The 18,399-nt window shown below is 49.2% G+C and overlaps 2 protein-coding genes across 3 annotated transcripts; one reads left to right on the forward strand and one right to left on the reverse strand.

Annotated features, from left to right (window-relative positions):
- Positions 1 to 4,358: 4,358 nt before the first annotated feature.
- On the reverse strand, positions 4,359 to 11,177 carry CEBPG (CCAAT enhancer binding protein gamma). 2 transcript variants are annotated; one of them, XM_041746017.1, is made up of 2 exons: positions 10,995 to 11,177; positions 4,359 to 5,214 (listed from the first exon to the last, which is right to left on the reverse strand). In XM_041746017.1, exon 2 carries the CDS (start codon positions 5,116 to 5,118, stop codon positions 4,675 to 4,677), a length of 444 nt encoding a protein of 147 aa, XP_041601951.1. In that variant the 5' UTR covers positions 5,119 to 5,214; positions 10,995 to 11,177; the 3' UTR covers positions 4,359 to 4,674. The 2 variants fall into 2 exon arrangements, with proteins under 2 accessions (XP_041601951.1, XP_041601953.1); XM_041746019.1 differs by lacking the exon at positions 10,995 to 11,177 and adding an exon at positions 6,257 to 6,597.
- On the forward strand, positions 8,198 to 11,596 carry LOC121479305 (basic salivary proline-rich protein 4-like). Its single transcript, XM_041734815.1, has 2 exons — positions 8,198 to 9,854; positions 10,056 to 11,596. The coding sequence occupies exon 2, from the start codon at positions 10,253 to 10,255 to the stop codon at positions 11,594 to 11,596; it is 1,344 nt and encodes a 447-aa protein (XP_041590749.1). The 5' UTR covers positions 8,198 to 9,854; positions 10,056 to 10,252.
- Positions 11,597 to 18,399: the final 6,803 nt, after the last annotated feature.

An 18,399-nucleotide genomic window follows, 5' to 3' on the forward strand; every position in this document is an offset into this window, starting at 1 on the left:
GCGGCAGGGGCGGGGCCCTGTGGTCACCTCTGCGGCCGGGGCCCCATCCCTGCGCCAACGCTCCAGGTCTGCCCCTCGACTGCACCCTCCATCCCAGGGTTCCACGTCACCCCCACCCGGTGTGCTGCTCAGATTTGTCACACGTGCGTGCAGGCTTCCTGCGTGTGCACAGGCTGTCCCTGTCGTTCATGACCCCGAGGTCATCAAATGTCTCTGCCCCAGCCGTCCCAGGCCACCGGGATTCCGCTGCCCCCGCCCCCAGGTAGAACTGGCCCGGGTCAGGCCGACCCTGGAGGCGGACGGTGTCGTGTGTGCCACACGCAGCTGGGTGTGTCATGCATGCGTCTCCCTTGTGCGCTGCGGACGCCTCACACCAAAACTGCCCGTTTCACACATTTTCTGGTCACCAAGCAAGACTACGGGGAATCCCAGGAACTGAACATCTTTGTCCCCGAGGGACGCGGCAGCTCGAGTGCGGCTGGTCCTGCCCGGCGAGCGCAGCGCGGGCTCCAGCGGCCGGCGGGACACACGGTGGCCCGCGTCCCAGGGAACGCACGGCCTCCTCCTGCCTCCAAGCCTCTGCACAAATTCACAGCTTCAGAAGTTCCTCGGAGACCCTTCCAGAAAGCTGAGCAGCACAAAGCCCTTCGGAAGCCCTGGAAGAGTCTCATTCAACAAACGACTCAGCATCTGCTACAGGCCGAGGGAGCCACGCACGCGCCCTGCGGCCGGTTCCAAGGCTTGGCCATGGCAGATGCACAGACGTCGTCTCGGCCCCAACGTGCGGTGGTGCGAGGGTGGCAGGTGACAGGCACGAGGAGAGCAGCCGGGGCCCAGGAGTCCGCGGGAGCCCTGCGGCCGCAGCAAGCACAGGGGGAAGGCAAGCCCACGAGTGGGTGTCACTCTGCACGCAGTGGGGAAGGACAGAAGGTTCTGGAGAGCAGGCAGTGGCCCCAGGAGACTAGGGCCCGGGGGTTGGCGGGAAGGCCCGGGCCCCGACAGCTGCTCCTAACGGGGTGGCCGGAGGTACAGCAGGCCCGCTGGCTTCCGATCCACGCTCACGGCCCCGGGCCCACAGGTGCTCTCGGGGCGAGGCCGGCACCGTCACAGCCGCCTGCGGGCTCCGGCCGGACTCCAGGTTGCAGCTACTTTGTAAAAACGAACGGGACGCGCTGCCCCCAGAACGGTGACGGCTCGGAAACCTGCTCCCCAGCCGGGACAAGTGCGCAGGGACCACAGGAGTCTCCCGACGACCTCTGCCCTCGAAACCCTGCAAGCAGCACGGATCAGCCCCCGCTTCACCGGACACACGCTGCGAGGGGCAAGGCCCACCCCGGGGCCTCGAGATAGCTGCCCACCGCGTGCGTGCGTGGCCGGAGCCGGCGCCGGCGCCGGGCCGCTACCGCCCTCCCCCCGTGCCCGGCCCTGCTGGGCGAGGCCATGTGACGAAGGTCGTGCCGAAGAGGCACTCTCTCCTCAGAGATGATGTCCCTGAACATTCGGGGAAATCTAGGCTCAAACGCACCTCTCGCCGCCCGGCCCGGGCCGGGGACAGGAGAGTCGGCCGAGCACCGCCCGCCTTTCCGAGCCACGGGACCCCTGGACTACTTGCTGGGGATGCCAACACGAAGAAACCCACAGTGAGATACAGTCATTATTCCAAAGTTTTTTTTATTTCAAATTCATTGAAAGAAATAAAATTATATTTAAAAAAATAGAGTAATCTCACAAACCGAGGAAAGCCAGGAACAAAAAAAAAAAAAAAAAAGGAACAAGTTGAGGACTTTTTCCTGAGAGGAGGATCTAACAGCTATAGAATGGACTTTCCCCTCCCGAGCTTTTGTCAAACAGAAAAGTTGCTTCCTATCTCTAAGGCATCGAAAGAAGCACACTGAGTGCTAACTGGGTTGTTCAGGTACAAAGTGTCAGGCCCTGTCATGGGGACTGAGAAACATCGGAGGCTGATTTAATACCAAATATTAAACTGCACATACGACTTTTCATCGTGAACTGCAGAGTGTCACACTTGTGACCCTAAATTTAAAAAATCCGGTCATATTTTATTAGGATCTTACTACTACTTAGTAAGACTGTCCAAAGTCTCTGAGCTCCCATTCCAGCCACCGAAAGGGGCCAGACAGCAGAGGAGCTGCTCCCACCTCACCACCTGCTGCCAACACCAGCCGGAAAGCACCCGCCTCCATCGCGGACTCAGATGCAGCCAGACGTTGACCCTAAAAGCCTAATTCCTAAACCACTGGACCTGCCGGCAAAGGCAGATCAAAGCCTAATGGTTCATATGTGTGACCTACAGGACTTACAAAAGCCATTTTACAAATCCCAAAGCTCTAGGCTTCCCATCCCCCACACCTGGTTTCCCTCAGTGATACTCCTACGTCTACCAAACTGAAAACTTTCATTCCCAGACACTTCAGTGAGAATCAAGACCACGGTTAACCCTTCTGTCCGATGCACACGTGGCCGCTTGTGCTCAAGTTCTGATTTGCACGGTAACTGGAAAGCGTGAACCATTTTTTTCCAGAAGTTTCAATTCAATGTTCTGATTTGAAATCTCAAGTGCACACCCCTGACGATTTCCCTGAAGCCGCTTTTCCAAGACCGTTAAGTCAGTTCACCTAATTGGCGACCATAAATTCCATAGGGACAATTTCTGAAAGACATTTTTTTAGTAAACAAGGGAATACGATGTCTGTAGCACCTTTACAGGAGCCTAAAGATTCGGGGGACCTAACTGCACCTCTAATTAGGTTAATTATATAACATCAATCAGCTATTAAAGATTCAGTAGGATTCTGTGGGTTACCTCCTAGTTAGTCAAAATATCTGTCAACCCAGAAGTAGACTGATACTCCAGCCGAAGTAAACTGGTGTTGGACCCTAACAGAAACCTCCATCCTGCCTCCTGGCTCTCCAGGGAGTCACCCCTCCTGGGACAGTGGCTCTCACGGAACAACCCTGGGTTCCAGTCACATGCGGCAGAGGCTCATGGCCGCAATAATGGCTTTGCTGAGTTGCAGGTCACGGTGGTATTTTCGCCTGCCCCAGGGGCACAGACAACACTCTTGCACCAGCCCAACGGTGCAACTCGGGTTACATCCTGGTTACACTGTTCCAGGCCCTAGTATGAAACAATATGGTCAAAAAATAAGTGACCATGTTCAAATTAGATACCTGGTAACACACACTTTTTTACTCAGATGTGACTCAGCCTCTTGTCACCAGCCCAGCCACACACACACACACACACACACAAATGCCAACAAATCTGAGCTAGAATTGTGCTTTAAAAAAAAAAAAAAAAAAGAAATCTACAAGAACAATCAAAACCACCAACACTGCTATGAACCAGACCCTAGCGATCCCCGACTTGTGATTGCCATTTTTTTAGTCTCAACAAAAATGTCATTATCCTGAGTTTTATCAGTATTTTCTTTCTAAAATAATTTATGGGACACAAAAGCATACAAATGAACAAACAGAAGCAGTGGTACAAAAAGTCTAGAAGAGCCAACTAACTAGAAAAAGAAGCGTCACAAGAACAATATAAAAAGATGTATTTAAATGAAATAAATTAAAGGTTAAACCTTACGCTTTCAAGTTTTCTTAGACTATTATTTTGGGAGACGGCATACAGTCGATGATATATTGTTCTAATAATCACTTGGTTAAGATCAAACACCAAATGATCCTTCAAAGAAATTTTTGCCTTTAAAAATCATGGCCCCATTGCAGATATTTAGACACAGGAGAAACTACCTAAATCCCAATTACTAAACTGTTAAGGCATCTGTCTACTAACTTAGCTGTCAAAATGGTATTTTAAAAATATTCACTTACTGGAAACAAAAATTTTGGTACACAAGTTTATCTCTAAGCTCTTGGGGGTTTTTTGTTGTTAGAAAACAAAATAATGCGAATCTAATAACCCAAAGGTATCCTGAAAGCATAATTCTAATATGCTTTACCTTTATTTTTAGGAAACCTATTTGCCTCCTAATTATTTGTATTTTTAAGCCAACTGGATATATACTGCCTTAAAACACAATGGAATTTACTTAACCTGGCACTGCTACTCAAAAACTAACACTTGCTGGGGGAAAACAAATTAGGCTAAAACAAGGTTTATGTCATACATAAAATCACTCCAAATTACAAAGTGATTGATTTCTATAGCCCTAAGGATTTATAATACATAATTTAGAAAAAAAAATCACAAATACATTAACATAGATGGCATTCAACTTTTCTTAGCCTAATTAATCATCTCCAATAAAACCAAGACCCTCCTGCAGGACCTGCTAGTTCCCCGTTCCTTTTATCAACCTAAGAAAGAAGCATTTCTTGGGAAATGAGGGTTTATTAAGAACATCAAGGTCCAGGGTTCTTGGTTTTTGGGTTTTCTTTTTACCATATACCTTAAAAATTTGCTTTATCCCCACAAAAAAATTCGTATCATTTAAAACTAGATATTCAAATTACATGGCTAACATTTTTAGCTAATCAACTCTTCAGTGCTGATCCTAGAAAACAACCTTCAGTGGATCTCTGAATGATGAACAAGACAACGTTCGGCCACTGATGCGAGCGGTGCAGGTAGTCACACCTTTAGCGTTCAAGCCACAAGTCGTGAAGTCGGGAAAGGGTGAGTGAGGTCTACTGTCCCGCACTATCAGAAGTTGCTGTTGTATTCTCAGTGCTAGTGGGTTGCACGTTGTCTGCAAGGTTGTGTGCATGCTCAAGAAACAAATCTTTCAGTACGCTTAGCTCCTTAGTCAGCAATTTAATTTTTGCCTCCAACCGTTCATTCTCTTCTTTGAGCTGATTCACTCTCTGCAGCGTATCCTGTGCTTTCTGCTTGCTTTTCAAGCGGCTCTTTTTCACAGCCATGTTGTTCCTCTCTCTGCGCTGACGATACTCATCACTGTTGCGATCCATGGGCGAACTCTTTTTGCTCTGCTTGCTTGGGGGCACGGCTTTGCCTCCTCCCCCCGGGCCAGCAGGCACCAGCTGAGGAACCTGCTGTAAGCCGCTGGCATGAGCCTGAGTATGAATAACGCGTATCCCCGGAGTACTGCTCTGCTGTGCTATCTTGCTCATTTGGGCACTCTCTCGCGCTGACACAAAACAGGCAGAAACGAGGGCAAGGTGATCAATGGTTTCCACACTAAGCTGGCAAGAAATCTTCGCATGTACCTAGTTAAAAAATAAATTGCATTAAAATGTTTGAAATGACAAGATCAAATGAGATTAAACGTGCGTGTACCGCACAGCAGGCCAACATTAATTGATTATGCTGGGAACAGTCTACAGCAGCTGCCAACCGTTCCAATGTTTCAGAAGTCTAAATCACTTAATTTAGAAAGATAAGTTCGTACAGGAGCACCGTAAGGCCAAATCCAGCCCACCTGAATCCCTGGGGGGTACGGCCTGTCGTGATTGTTATCAAAAATGGAAGGAAAAACAAAAGAATACTGCTAATTAGGTAGCACACAGGTACTAATAGCACTTGGCAATCTGCCAGGGAGAAACCTGAGATGTTTGGGTTAAACACGGAAAACTTGAGTTCAATTATGATAGAAGACACCTGCAAAGAAAGGGGGACAAAGTTTCAATTGTTGGCTCACTTCAAAACAGAACAGTGTGCCAGAGTGCCCGCTCTCCACAACTCGAGGATCACCGCTCGCTCCTTAGGCCGATATGCAGAGACTGAGTCACTGAGAGCTTGACTTTTCTCCCAGAGTACGTCTTTACGCGATATTCTGAAAAGCCTTTTTTTTGGAGGGGAGGCTCGTTTTTTGTTTTGTTTTTCATGACCTCACAGAGGGTGCTTTACACAGATCTCTGAAGCTAGCTTCTTGGATCAGAGATTCAGGAGCCCTGGGACCTTCAGCGTGCTGGCCCATCCCAGCATGCTGCTTCTAACAGGGTTTTTTTTTCCCCTCTTGACATACTTTATAAACACATCTCAACACAGGCAACCTGAAACCACAAAGAAAGAAACAAAAGCCCTAATGATGCACCCAAGGAAGACCAAGTATGGAATTGAGGCCAGACAGAGACGGAGTCGGCACCCGCTCGACACGGCCCAAGCGACTCAGAGGCCATGCCAACTCTGGAGAGCTCCTGCACTGCTGCCCACAGAAACGAAGCCACAGTTTCAGAAACCAGTCATCCTTGGATTACTATCAATCCAACTAGGTCACTACAATCGCCTCAAGATGTGTCAAAAGCATACCTATCCGATCATGAGGCCACTTCGAGACAGACTGACTCAGTGGATGAGCGACGTCGCCCAAGAAATCACAACACTCCTGAAAATTCAGAAAGCAGCGTTACAAACCATGCAGCTATCCTCTTTTCACAAAACTGCTAAACCAGCATGAGTGGAAAAAACCTGGAGCCAAAATTATGAAATGCGTCAAATGGGTACATCATCTCAGTTCTTAGGAAAAACTCAGTTAGTAGACACCGGTAGCTTCACCCAAACCTTTAGCCAGGCATTTCTTGTGTAAACACTGTGTTCACTGGCCTGCTTTTTAAAAAATCTTTCCTTTTCTCTGCCCCTCTCTCTCTACCTGTGTCTCTGCTTCTATCTCACGAATAAATAAATATAATCTTAAAAAAAAAAAAAAAAGGGTGGGGCGCCTGGGTGGCTCAGCAGTTTGGTGCCTGCCTTCCGCCCAAGGCGTGATCCTGGAGTCCCGGGATCGAGTCCCACGTCTGGCTCCCTGCATGGAGCCTACTTCTCCCTCTGCCTCTCTCTCTGTATCTCTCATGAATAAAATCTTTAAAAAATTTCTTTCCTTTTAAAAACTCCATATATCATTACTTTCAATTGATTTCAAAGCCATGCACGCAGCCCTGAGTCAGTGGGTCATCTATTCTGACTCCAAAACGAAGGCAAAAGAGAAAGCTTCCTTCCAAACCATGGATGGATATCTACTCCAAGTCTATCTTCAGTAATGGACATTTCCTAATTTCCCGGGATAATTTATTATGTTGCCTATTTTTCTTCCAGTTAAAACAGTGGCAGCTCAGCATTAATTGGGGCGACCTTACCACTAATTAGTGTTAGTGGCCATCTGCATTACTGCTTATTTGGTGTAAAGTGACCATAAGAATTTTAGTCGATTTTTTAAGACTTGTTGTATTCTCCTAGAATTGTCTCAACTATCATGATCATGGTCATATAACTTTTTTACTTTTCATACAGCAATTATGTTTTTAATCTTTAGAACCAATTTATATAGACAGCTCAAAGATAACCATGATCTAGAAAGTACAGAGCAGGAACCAGGGCAACTCTGGTTCCGCCAGTTTTGCAAATGAGGGATGCAGAATGGTAAGATGCCTTCTGACTCTGAAAATATACCACAAACATCAGTCACTAAAAACTCTTTTCTTCCCCCTTATGCTTTTTATTCCCAAGTCACTAAAAACTTCGAGTACAGGCTCCAAATTCAGTGATGGGCATGCTCGTTTTTGTACCCAAAGATACAGGAATGAGGAAGAGCTTTTACCTCAGTGTGACTCATCCTGCTAAGGTACTAGGCTGAATGGGGGAGGGGATGGGGGCTCTGAAAATGTGCCCTCTGGCTTGAAAAACAAAGAGTAATTAATTGGTAAAAATATAAGCAAGGAAACTCGGAAATAATAAAAAACTCAAAACTGTTGCTTTTTTTTAAGTTCCTCGACTAAAACCAAGGAAGCAAGTTTTATGTAAATAATTACCCATTAAGGAAAGTGAACCAAGTAAGAGGTCAAAGGGCCAAGTGGTCCAAAAGAGTTAATTCCAGATTATCAGTTCTTTTTTACATAAACAAAATAGCTGCCTCCAAAGTGACACATTTCAGTTTGCACTGTCATCTATGCTTTTGTTTCTTCCACAAATATTTACTGAGCACCTACAATGGAGGGAAAAAAAAAAAAAAAACTAGTTTATTTCAAATCTGCATATTCAATCCTAAATGAAAGTCTGGCTCCTACGTGGACAAATACTATTCCAAAGTTCATTCTACAGGAAACAGGGTGACGCCTTGTTTCCTTGCCTGTGAATCATTCAAGCAGGGAGCAGGACGGAAACTGAAGAGCAGTAGTTCTCAGAGCATGTCCCTGGACCAGCAGCATCATTTGGGAACTTGTCAGAAATGCAAATTCTCAGGCTGCTCCCGACACAAGAACCATGAGTTCTAAGAAGAAGGCTGAGCAATCTTCTTTCAAAGGAACCTCCAAGTGATTCTGCTGACACTGAGGTTTCAGAGCCACTGCTGCAGATTAACAATGGATCTGAGTGGGCAAGTTTTTTTTTTTTAAATCGAGTTTCTTAAAAATAAAATAAAATCGAATTTCTTAATTCAAATAACATTCATTCAAATCAGTAACACTGAAAACTCAGAAAGGTTAGAATGAATACAACAAATTTCTCTCAAGTTTCATTTGGAAAGTAAACTTGTCAAGAATTTTCCTAACCCTCCTGTCATCTTTTTTCCACCTTATGTACAACCAGATATTCCTTCCCACGCTCCCCCAAATATTCTTAACTCAAATTTCCTCAGTGAGTGACCACAAAATATCTGTAGATGTTTCTCCCTTACTCCCAGTCTGCACCATCATCAGTATCTGACAGTCCCACTCACCCCCCTCCCAAAAGAACTTTACAACCACCATCCCCGTCCATCCTAACACCACTGAATTACGTCAGGCTGACATCATCTCCCAGGGGCACCCTCCAAACGCTGTCTCCGGAGCAACCTAGCACTCCAACCTGCTCCAGTGTCCAGGGTCAAACTGAAGGTATTACTCTGTCTCCAGCCCTTGCTCCCTCACACCTCACAGCTCAGCAACACCAAACCACTACCGATGACCTAAATGGTCACGCTTTCTCTTTTCCTTGTGTGGCTGTTCAGTTTGTTCCCCCAGTTTCTGTCAATGCCAGCTCTGTACGGTGGCTCCCTGCAGACTAAGCTAGAGGCAGGACTGTCTTCATATCCGTGTGCCCAGCATCTAGCGCACGGCTGGCCATACAGTGGTGCTCGATAAGTATTTGTCCCATACTGGCTCAGGGGCTAAGAGAAAAAAAATGTATTTTTATAAATGTCTTCTATAAAAATGAGAGCCTCTAGCATTGCAATCTCTTAAAACAACCATAATTAAATCAAGAGCGTTCTTAAGATACTATGGTCTTCCTACCCCAATTTTTTAGTCCTTCTTAAAGGTGTCCAGGAAAATAAAAATACAATTCCACTTGCTACTTCGAGTGCCCAGTCTATACAATCAACGTTTCTTGCCTGCTCTTTGCTTGATTTCAGTTGAGAATCTTTATTAGAAAATAAAGATGTCGCCCAGCTATGTGTTCCAGTGAATAACTTCAACGTCTTAGGTGTGTGTTGCCGGGGTGTGACAAGTCTGTGCTCTTAAGTGGTGTCCAGGTAAGCAAAGTCGGTACGTACCCAGATGAGCAGGATTTCCCTTTAGCTGCCACGGCCTGCTTCATGACCCAGCGTGGGGGTCCATGAAGGAGCATACATCCCTTCAGGGAGTACTTAAGTGATCCACCGGAGTACGGAGAAAATATATTTTCATTTTTTTTTTAAACACCATCTTTCTACTCTACTTTTGGTATGATTTACCACATACAAAATACTACATGCATTGTTTATAAATACATCTCTAGTAGGAAATCATACTCAAAATATTTTTTTTTACCCAACAGCTGGAAAACCTAAAAGGTGGGAGACCAATGCACCTCCAAGAATCCACGGAAGCACTCGTCCCCAAGAACACACAATACACCTGACATCGTGGCTACTCACATTTACCATCACTGTGATCAGGTGAGGCAATCTAGACTGGAAGGCCAGACTCAGCCCCAGGAGGTCCTGTCTTCACCAGGGACTCCCCATGTGCTGTCCGAATCCCTACGGATGAAACCATCTCTCCAAGATCATACACACCGCTGACAGTCATGGCATGCTCTTGGGTATTTAAAGGACATTCTGAAAAAAGTGAAATTTTGTTTCCTCCTGTTTTTCCAGGCGGGTATTAAAGATGACTGAATTGGGGCGCCTGCGTGGCTCAGCGGTTGAGCATCTTCCCCCGGCCCAGGGCGTCATCCCAGGCTGCGGGATCGAGTCCTGCATGGAGCCTGCCCTCCCTGTGCCTGTGTCTCTGCCTCTGTGTGTGTGTGTCTCACCAATAAATAAAATCTTAAAAATTCTTAAAAAGGATAAAAATGAATCGGCCACGCGCACCCACCCACCAGAAGCAGCAACCAAGAAAGGGCCAAGTTCTCCAGCTCGCCGGCCTCCGGGGACGACTCAGCCTTGCTCCCAGGACGCTTTCGCGCAGGCGGAGAACCCGCTTGGCGTCCGGCGCACCCCCGGGACACGCGCGCCAGGTGCTGGGGGCCGGCCAGGGCTCGGGCTCGGAGGTGCGCAGCTCCGCGGTTAGAGCAGGGCCTTCCTCCCGAGCCCTACTCGGGCGTCGCACATCCCGCGTGAAGGCGATCGGCTCCCGCGGGGGTCCCGCTGCGCGCAGGCTGGCGCCGAAGCCGCTCCCGGACCTCACCCGCGCTCCCCGGGCCGGGCCGCCCCCCCGCAGCGCGCACGCGCACCGGCCTCCCCCGACACCTGGCCGGCCGCGCGACACCCAGCTCCCCCCGCGGCTGCGGGCAGGCCCCGGCCCCAACCCCGGAGCCCCCCCGCGCCCCGAGGCGGCCCCGACCCCGCGCCCGGCCCGGCCCGGCTCCGGAGGGAGGCGCCCGCGGCGCGGGGGGCGCTGGGCCGCCGCCAGGGATGAGCTCAGCCGCCGCGCCGGGTGTTGCCGGCAGGTTGCATCAGACGCCACGCGGGGCCCGAGCCGAGCCGAGAGCCGAGAGCCGAGAGCCGGCGCCCCCGGCCGGGCTGGGCCTCGCACCCACGCGAGCGGCCGGCTCCGCCGCGGCCTTCCCCCCCCGCCGCCCGCGGCCTCCTTACCTGCGCCTCCAGCCCGCCCGCCCCAGGCGGCCTCCGCTCCGAGCGGCCCCGCGCGCCGCGGCCCGACGCACCCAGGCCTCGCAGCCCCGCGAGTCAGCGACGAGGAGCGACGGTTACGAAACCGGCAGCCTCCGCCCGCGCCGCCGCCGCCGCCGCCGCCGGCTTCCCCTGCTCGCCCGGGCCGCGCGCGCGCCGCCGCCGCCGCCGCCGCCGCGACCAATAGGAGCGCCCGCCTGGGGGCGCTGCGCCCGCCCCCCGTGACGGACGGCGCCGCCAGCCAATCGCGAGCGGCCTGGCCGCGGGAGGCGGGCACGTGGCGGAGGCGTTGGCCGCTCCGGGCGCCGCGCGCATCGCGCATCCTCCGCGCGGGGCCGGGCCGTGGGGGCCCCGGGGCGAGACGCGCGTGGGGGCGTGGGGCCGCGGCGCTGCGGAGCGGCCTCCCCGCGGGGCAGCACCTGCCTCGGGAGGCGCAGCTTCCTGCGCTGTTTTTTGCCGCTTTTCTGTTGTTTTTCTTTTTCTCTGCATCCCCGCCGTCCGTCCCTCTGGGGTTCGCCCCCGGGCGCCCCCTGCCCCCCGGAGCGACTTCCCGGCCGCGGGGCTGATGTCACGTGGGTGGAGGCTGCAGAGGGTGCCCCCCCCCCCCCCGGGTTTGCGCGGCCGGTTCCCGGGCGATGCCTTCCAGGCCATCAGACTTGAGAGATGGGATCTCAATAAGACAAAAAAAAAAAAAAAAAAAAAAACCCCACGCGTGCCAGTCCCGTGTTTTGAATCCAAGACCCTTGCACGGGAGGATCCGAAAGCGTCTGCGACCAGGAAGCCGCGCGCTGGGTGGAGGGCGCAGCCAGCAAGATAGGTTTGATTGCTTCCTCTTTAGCAATGCTTATCGGCCAAAAAAATAGAGTCTTTGAAAGAGGAAACATTTCTTCATCGCCCAGGCCATGGCACCAGCTCTCCGCATAAGATTGTTTCGAGGAATCAGTAAAGAGATGATCAAAAAAAAAAAAAAAAAAAAAACTTTGCAGAAAAATAAATAATAATAATAAAGCATAAAAAGGGCTGCCAGCTAAAAGCCAACAGTGGTAATCATAGAAACATAGTTGGTGGCAAGACGTAATAGCATCAAAAAAACCACTATATTTCTTTGACTTTGGGCCTCAGCGTTCTGATCTGAAATTTCTTCCATCGAGATGTTAGCACTATTAAAATTGGATTTTGTTGCTCACAAAATCATGATTTTGCCCTCACCGCTTGCTAATCACTTAAAAGTTGTAAAGGGGGAAAAAAAATTCTGGGTCGACTCAGTCATTATCCTCTGGCTCGCTAACCACTCTGCCAGGCTGCTCTAGCATGGCCCGTGTCTGGGCAGGTCTCCTTCCACACTCAGCAGGTCTGTCAATGCCAAGGAGTCTCGAGTATTTATTTGCTCTTCAGCTGGTGGCTGGTAATCCTTCTACTTAGTTTCCAAGTATTTATTTGGTGCCAACTACCTGCTAAACTGTGAGCTAAGTGCTGGGGATTCAGCAGCAAACAAGGCAAACACAGCCCCTGCCCACAATTAGAGCCAGGAAGAGATACATTCGGTAATTACACAATCTTTCTGTGACCACTGTCATACATATGACAAGAAAGAAGTACAAGATGCTGTGAGATTATAAGAAGGGACCACAGATGTGGTCTGTGGTTCAGGGAAGGCCTAACAGATGAGTAGGATTTGCCTAGGTGGCACAGATGGTGTACCGGTCAGAGGGAATGGCTTATCTAAAGGTTTTATGATGGGAGAAATGTAAAGCCAGAGTGGCTGAAGCTCAGTGTCCCAAAGGAGACTGGGAAGATTTACAAGGCCCGTGGCCCAGGAAGGGTTCTGATTTTTACTGGAAGGGAGATGGGAAGACTTGGAAAGATTTGCTGTCACCATAAAGAAATGAGGGGAGAGCCTGGTGGATGGAGGCTGCCTCTGGGTTGAGGGGATCCACCACGTTGCTTTCTTCCAAATCACCTCATAAGCCCTCATCATAAAAGATTTCCTGCATAGGCCTCCGCCTCACTGATACCCAACCCATATTCTACAAATCCAAAGAGTTTGTAAACAAATAGTACATTAAAATCCCCTCTATAGGGGAAGTAGGATGTCTTGTTACTTGATGATGCCGCTTAACCTGAGAGCTACTATGGTGAACTCTCCTAGTTACCTAACAGGTGTGGACTGTAGTGTCAGGCTGTTCTCTCCACGGCTTAACCTCTTCGTGGTTGTGTGACGTTGGGCAAATCATGTAACCTCTCTGTCATCTGTGAATGGAGGGAACAGTACCTACCCAAGAGGATTGCTGTGGGGGTTAAAGGAGTGTATGTTTGGCTCCCAGAACAGTGGCTGCCTGCTACGTGGTAGGAACTCCACGTAGTAACTGTTATTACCATGATGCTCATGCACCAATTATAAGCAAGTTACGTCATAGAATTATAGGAGACCAAAATACACTTCCAAACAAGGTCAAGCTGGGCTTCATATAGCTTTGATGATTCAGGCACTGAAATACACAGAATATTGAAGGTGTTCGTGTTGACCCCATAGTATATCCCAAAAGGTGTTTTTGTTTTTGTGTTTTTTTAAAGATTTTATTTATTCACGAGAGACACAGAGAGAGAGAGGGGGGCAGAGACACAGGCAGAGGGAGAAGCAGGCTCCATGCAGGGATCGGGACTCGATCCTGGTACTCCAGGATCCAGGCCCGAGCTGAAGGCAGACACTCAACCACTGAGCCACCCTGGCATGCCCCAAAAGGTGTTTTTATAGAATGGTTCCCTTAGTTACCCATGGTTCCCTTAGGTTCCCTTATTTCATGTGTTTCCATAGAATAAGGAAAAAATTGATAATTCCGAACCTCTTATTGTTTAGAAAGCCGGATCCATAGAAGTTTACTACGCAAACTTAGGCGGGTACCTTAAATGTATCTGAAGTACTTGTGATACTATTTAAGTGCTTATCATAAATTTGTATTTGGAAAGTTTCTGAAAAGTTAATACACCATATGAACCATCTTTGGCAGGAGCTCTGGGCCAGATCTGTGTTTTGAGTGTGAGACAATGCCGCGGGTCTGCCTCTCTGTAGATGTTTGCTGTGGTACATTAGCACTAACGTGACAGGGATTGTCAATCCTTCGGTATTGGTAAGGGCTCTTTTGATTGGAAGTAACTGAAAACCACCCCTGACTAGCCTCCGCGTAAAGACGGACTTGGTCAAAGATTTCAGGGCCCTCTTCATGAACACCTGTGCCACATCAGAACCAAGAACTCAAATGCTCAGATGTCTTCACGTCTACCTCTGCCTTTCTGTGTGTGTGTGTGTGTGTGTGTGTGCGCGCACGCCTATTGGTTTCATTGATCGTTTGCTTGCACACCGACTTTTTTTTCTTGGTCACTGGGAGCCTCAATGTTCAGTTTTGGTCACTAAAGAAAAGTCAACTGTCTTTGTAAGTCCCTGTTACCAAAGTCTTAGGCAAGGACTCGGATTGGCCCAGGTGGGTCAAGTGCTCATCCCTGGAATAATCAAGTGGCCGGGAACAGGTCACGAGGCACTGACAGGGCAGGTCTTGGAGAGAGTGACAGAAGTGCTGTGCCAAAGGGAAAAGGAGTCCTGAGCAGACAAATCCGTGAATATCCATTGCACACAGCAGATCACACCACGGTCACTCTGATGGAGGCTTCGTCGCGTCGGCTGACAGGTCTGTGCCTTCCCATGTGACGTGCTCCCTATCCCCGAAGGCAAAATTTACACCTCTGACTTTACCTTTGGAAGCACTGTTTGGAATCACCACAGCTAAGATGCTGAATGGTTGTCTTAGGGCACCCCGGCTTTTGCAAGCGGGTCTGATGCATGAAAGAGAAAAGTCTGACATGGTTTAAACTTGAACAGTTGGAAGATACTGTGAATGTCTCTTATAAAGCACTTTATCACACGTCCGACGTCATTTTCCCGTGAGTTAGGACATGTCACTCGTGCACTTAAGAATAGTACATGTCCTCGGTGTGCACAAGGGTAGGCGTGTACCACGTGAGCACATGAAGGGAGATCCAGATCATCCACACACAGGTGAGGAGAGCTGCGTGCAGCTGCGTGCATGAGGCTAAGGACCCGCCATCCGTGCATGTAAAGAGAGGCATGTGCCATCTATGGGCAGAAGAGAAGGCTGTGACGTCATGCATATCGGGAGAGGCAATCACAGTCTCATTCTTATATCTTCACCCAATTAGCACCAATTACCTGCTATGTCATAATTGTAATGCAAATGATTCCAGTGGCTGGGAACCACAAAACTGAAGATAAACGGGTGTTTGGTTTTTGTCTTTTGTTTTTGGCTTGTGTGATGTATATGACACCCGTCTACATCACGGCAGTGCGATGGGCTTTGGAGACAGAAGAGTGATGCTGGCTAGTAGTGAACGTCCCTACAGCTCTGTTCCTCATCGGTAGCGAAGGCGGAGAGTCCATACCTCACAGAGCTGTTATGAGGATCAAGTAAACGGACGTGAAAAGAAGCGCGCATAGTGCCTGGCACGTGGGAGCACAAAAAGAATTTGTCCATCCCAAAAGCATCGGGTATCTAGGACCCAATTCTTGTGTGTGTGTGTGTGTGTGTGTGTGCACGTGTGTTTAAGAGAGAACGTGTGCATGCACATGCTGGGCAAGAGGAGAGAGAGAAAGAGAATCCCAAGCAGGCTCCATGCTCAGCGCTGAGCCCCATGCAGGACTGATCCCACCACCCTGAGATCAGGACCTGAGCCGAAATCAAGAGCCAGACATTTAATCGACTGAGCCACCTGGGAGCCCCGTTGTTTTCTTTTTCTTTGCAAAGGTTTCTGGGGAAACATCTGGGATTTGAAGAGGCACAAGCACTTTTTTAGGAGTCTTTCTTTCTGAAGACAGAGACATTCCCCCTCCCAGGTCTGTGAATGACCCCATTTCTTCAGCCCACTGGAGCTGCTTTGACGCTTCTAGGATTTGTGCTTTTGTAAACATCAGGAATCAGCCCCGTTGGCCTCTGGGATCAACTGAGCAAAGAAGCAGCCAAAGTAGGGGTTGTGCTGAAAGGCCTGTCCTCACGGGCCTTTGATGATAGGACATGTTAATGGGACAGTACATCACGGTGGGGCTCCGGGAGCTAAGAAATACTTGGTGACGGAGGCTGGAGACTTGCTCTTACTGTTAAAGAGACCCAAATGAACCTACAGGGGGCAAGGCTTGGGGAAACTGGAGAGCCTAAATAGTACATTTCCTTCCAAAAAATTCTAGCTTGGGGTGCCTGGGTGGCTCAGTGATTAAATCTGCCTTTGGCTCAGGGCGTGACCCTGGGGGCCTGGGATCGAGTCCCACATCGGGCTTCCTGCGGGGAGCCTGCTTCTCCCTCTGCCTGTGTCTCTCATGAATAAATAAATAAAATTTTTTTTAAAAAAAATCTAGCTTTGTCTTGACTAATTACCAGTGAAACGAAAGGTGCAACAGCCAGAACAGCTTGTGAGGTCAGAGTGCGCCTAGGGCAGAGAGGAAAGGGGAAAGGAAGTGGGAAATGATGGAGAAAAGCTAGAAATGCCCACTAATCCTGCTTGTGGCTCCGAAGGCCACTCCTGTCCAGTTCTCCCCACTCCTCAAGCCCCAGGCCACATCTCAACTGGGCTGACTGTTCCAGTTCCTGCTGGCCCTCCTCTTTCTCGGTGGCATATGATTTAACATAGAAATGCACCCTGTTGTGCTTTTTGCTATTGTTCCATTATACTCTGTTCTTTTTTTTTTTTTTTTTTTTTTTTTTTTAGATTTTATTTATTCATGAGAAACACAGAGAGAGAGGCAGGGACACAGGCAGAGGGAGAAGCAGGCTCCCTGCAGGGAGCCCAATGCGAGACTCAATCCCAGGAACCCGGGGTCACGTCCTGGGCCAAAGGCAGGCGTCCAACCACTAAGCCACCAAGGTGTCCCTGTTATACTCTGTTCTTATAGAAAAATAAGGGTCTGTTATATGCACATAATGCTGCAACCAGTACTTAAGAGGCTTTAGAAAACACAACAGGGGAGGAGAGGGGAATTAATGCCTGTGTCCTGAATGGGGAACCAGGAAGTTGGGTGAACCGTGATGTCTACTACAGTCCACCTCTTCCACGGCTTGAATCTATTTATTACTTACAATGAATTAATGCCACCTGTGAAGAGCTTCTCTAGGATTCTGGAAGGCCTCGTTCCCTGGAAAGATTTGCCAGAAGATAGTTAATAGATGAGCCATAGGGATCCCTGGGTGGCACAGCGGTTTGGCGCCTGCCTTTGGCCCAGGGCGTGATCCTGGAGACCCGGGATCGAATCCCACGTCGGGCTCCCGGTGCATGGAGCCTGCTTCTCCCTCTGCCTGTGTCTCTGCCTCTCTCTCTCTCTCTCTGTGACTATCATAAATTAAAAAAAAAAAAATAGATGAGCCACAGTGCCTACGGCTGCAGCTGACCTCAAGGCTACATGGATATTCATCACCTGCCCCCCCCACTCCCCATTCTAGGGTTTCCTCACCCCTGGCTAGCACCTCTTCTGGTCTAAGCAGCTCACCTGTTGAACTGACCCACACCTTCCACCTTAAGAAATCTGTACTCTTCATCACCATGTCCCTTTCAGCCTTGGCTACTGTATTTGTCCATTTGTATCAAGATTTATCAGGGATCGCTAATGCAAGAGAAATATAGGATGAGGTAATCCAGAAACTACTGAGATTGGCTATCTACAAGGGCGGATGGGAATTGGAAAGAGGGTGGAACAGAGGAGGGGGAGTAAGCGTGCCTTTTTGTTTAGCTCTGACTCTGAGAACCGCGGTAAAGTTCCGCACACCCCAGAAATAAATAGAGTTAACACCAACCAGGATGTGGGAGGAACCCAAAGCAGCATACAAATAGTAACCAATGAACCTAACGGCCCTACAAGTGAACAACAGGACCACACTGTGGCAAAGAAGGGAAGGAACCCAAACAACTTGAGAAAATCGTATCTTGGTTGGACAAGACTAACTACAAAAATAGCCGTATGCAGATAACACGCATTAGTTTTACTACATTTTTCAAAGGGCTACGGTAGCAGTTTGTGAAACTATTTTACGTACACGCTGGGACTGAGCCAACGAGTAAGTGCTTTCGGGTGATAAGCTGGAGTTTGTCATTGCTGGAGAAAGGAGGTACAAATAAGGGGAAAGGAAGGCTGGAATGAATCCTGGGGTGCTGGCTTGGAATCGGAGGTTATCAGGCCGAACTCATGATTTGTAGTATGTTCACAGGTTGATCCATGCAGAAATAAACACGGATGTGTGTCGGGGTGTGTGAGGATGCAGTTATGCATGTTCGCTAGCCCTGCCCACTGAGGGCACCTAAAAGCAGAAACACCCCA

This window comes from Vulpes lagopus, chromosome 2 (genome assembly GCF_018345385.1).
Source record: "Vulpes lagopus strain Blue_001 chromosome 2, ASM1834538v1, whole genome shotgun sequence".
Lineage (NCBI taxonomy): Eukaryota > Metazoa > Chordata > Mammalia > Carnivora > Canidae > Vulpes > Vulpes lagopus.

Bases quoted from the DNA above. Each gene is read 5' to 3' on its own strand.
- LOC121479305 (XM_041734815.1), top strand. From the start codon at position 10,253: ATGAATCGGCCACGCGCACCCACCCACCAGAAGCAGCAACCAAGAAAG.
- CEBPG (XM_041746017.1), bottom strand. From the start codon at position 5,118: ATGAGCAAGATAGCACAGCAGAGCAGTACTCCGGGGATACGCGTTATT.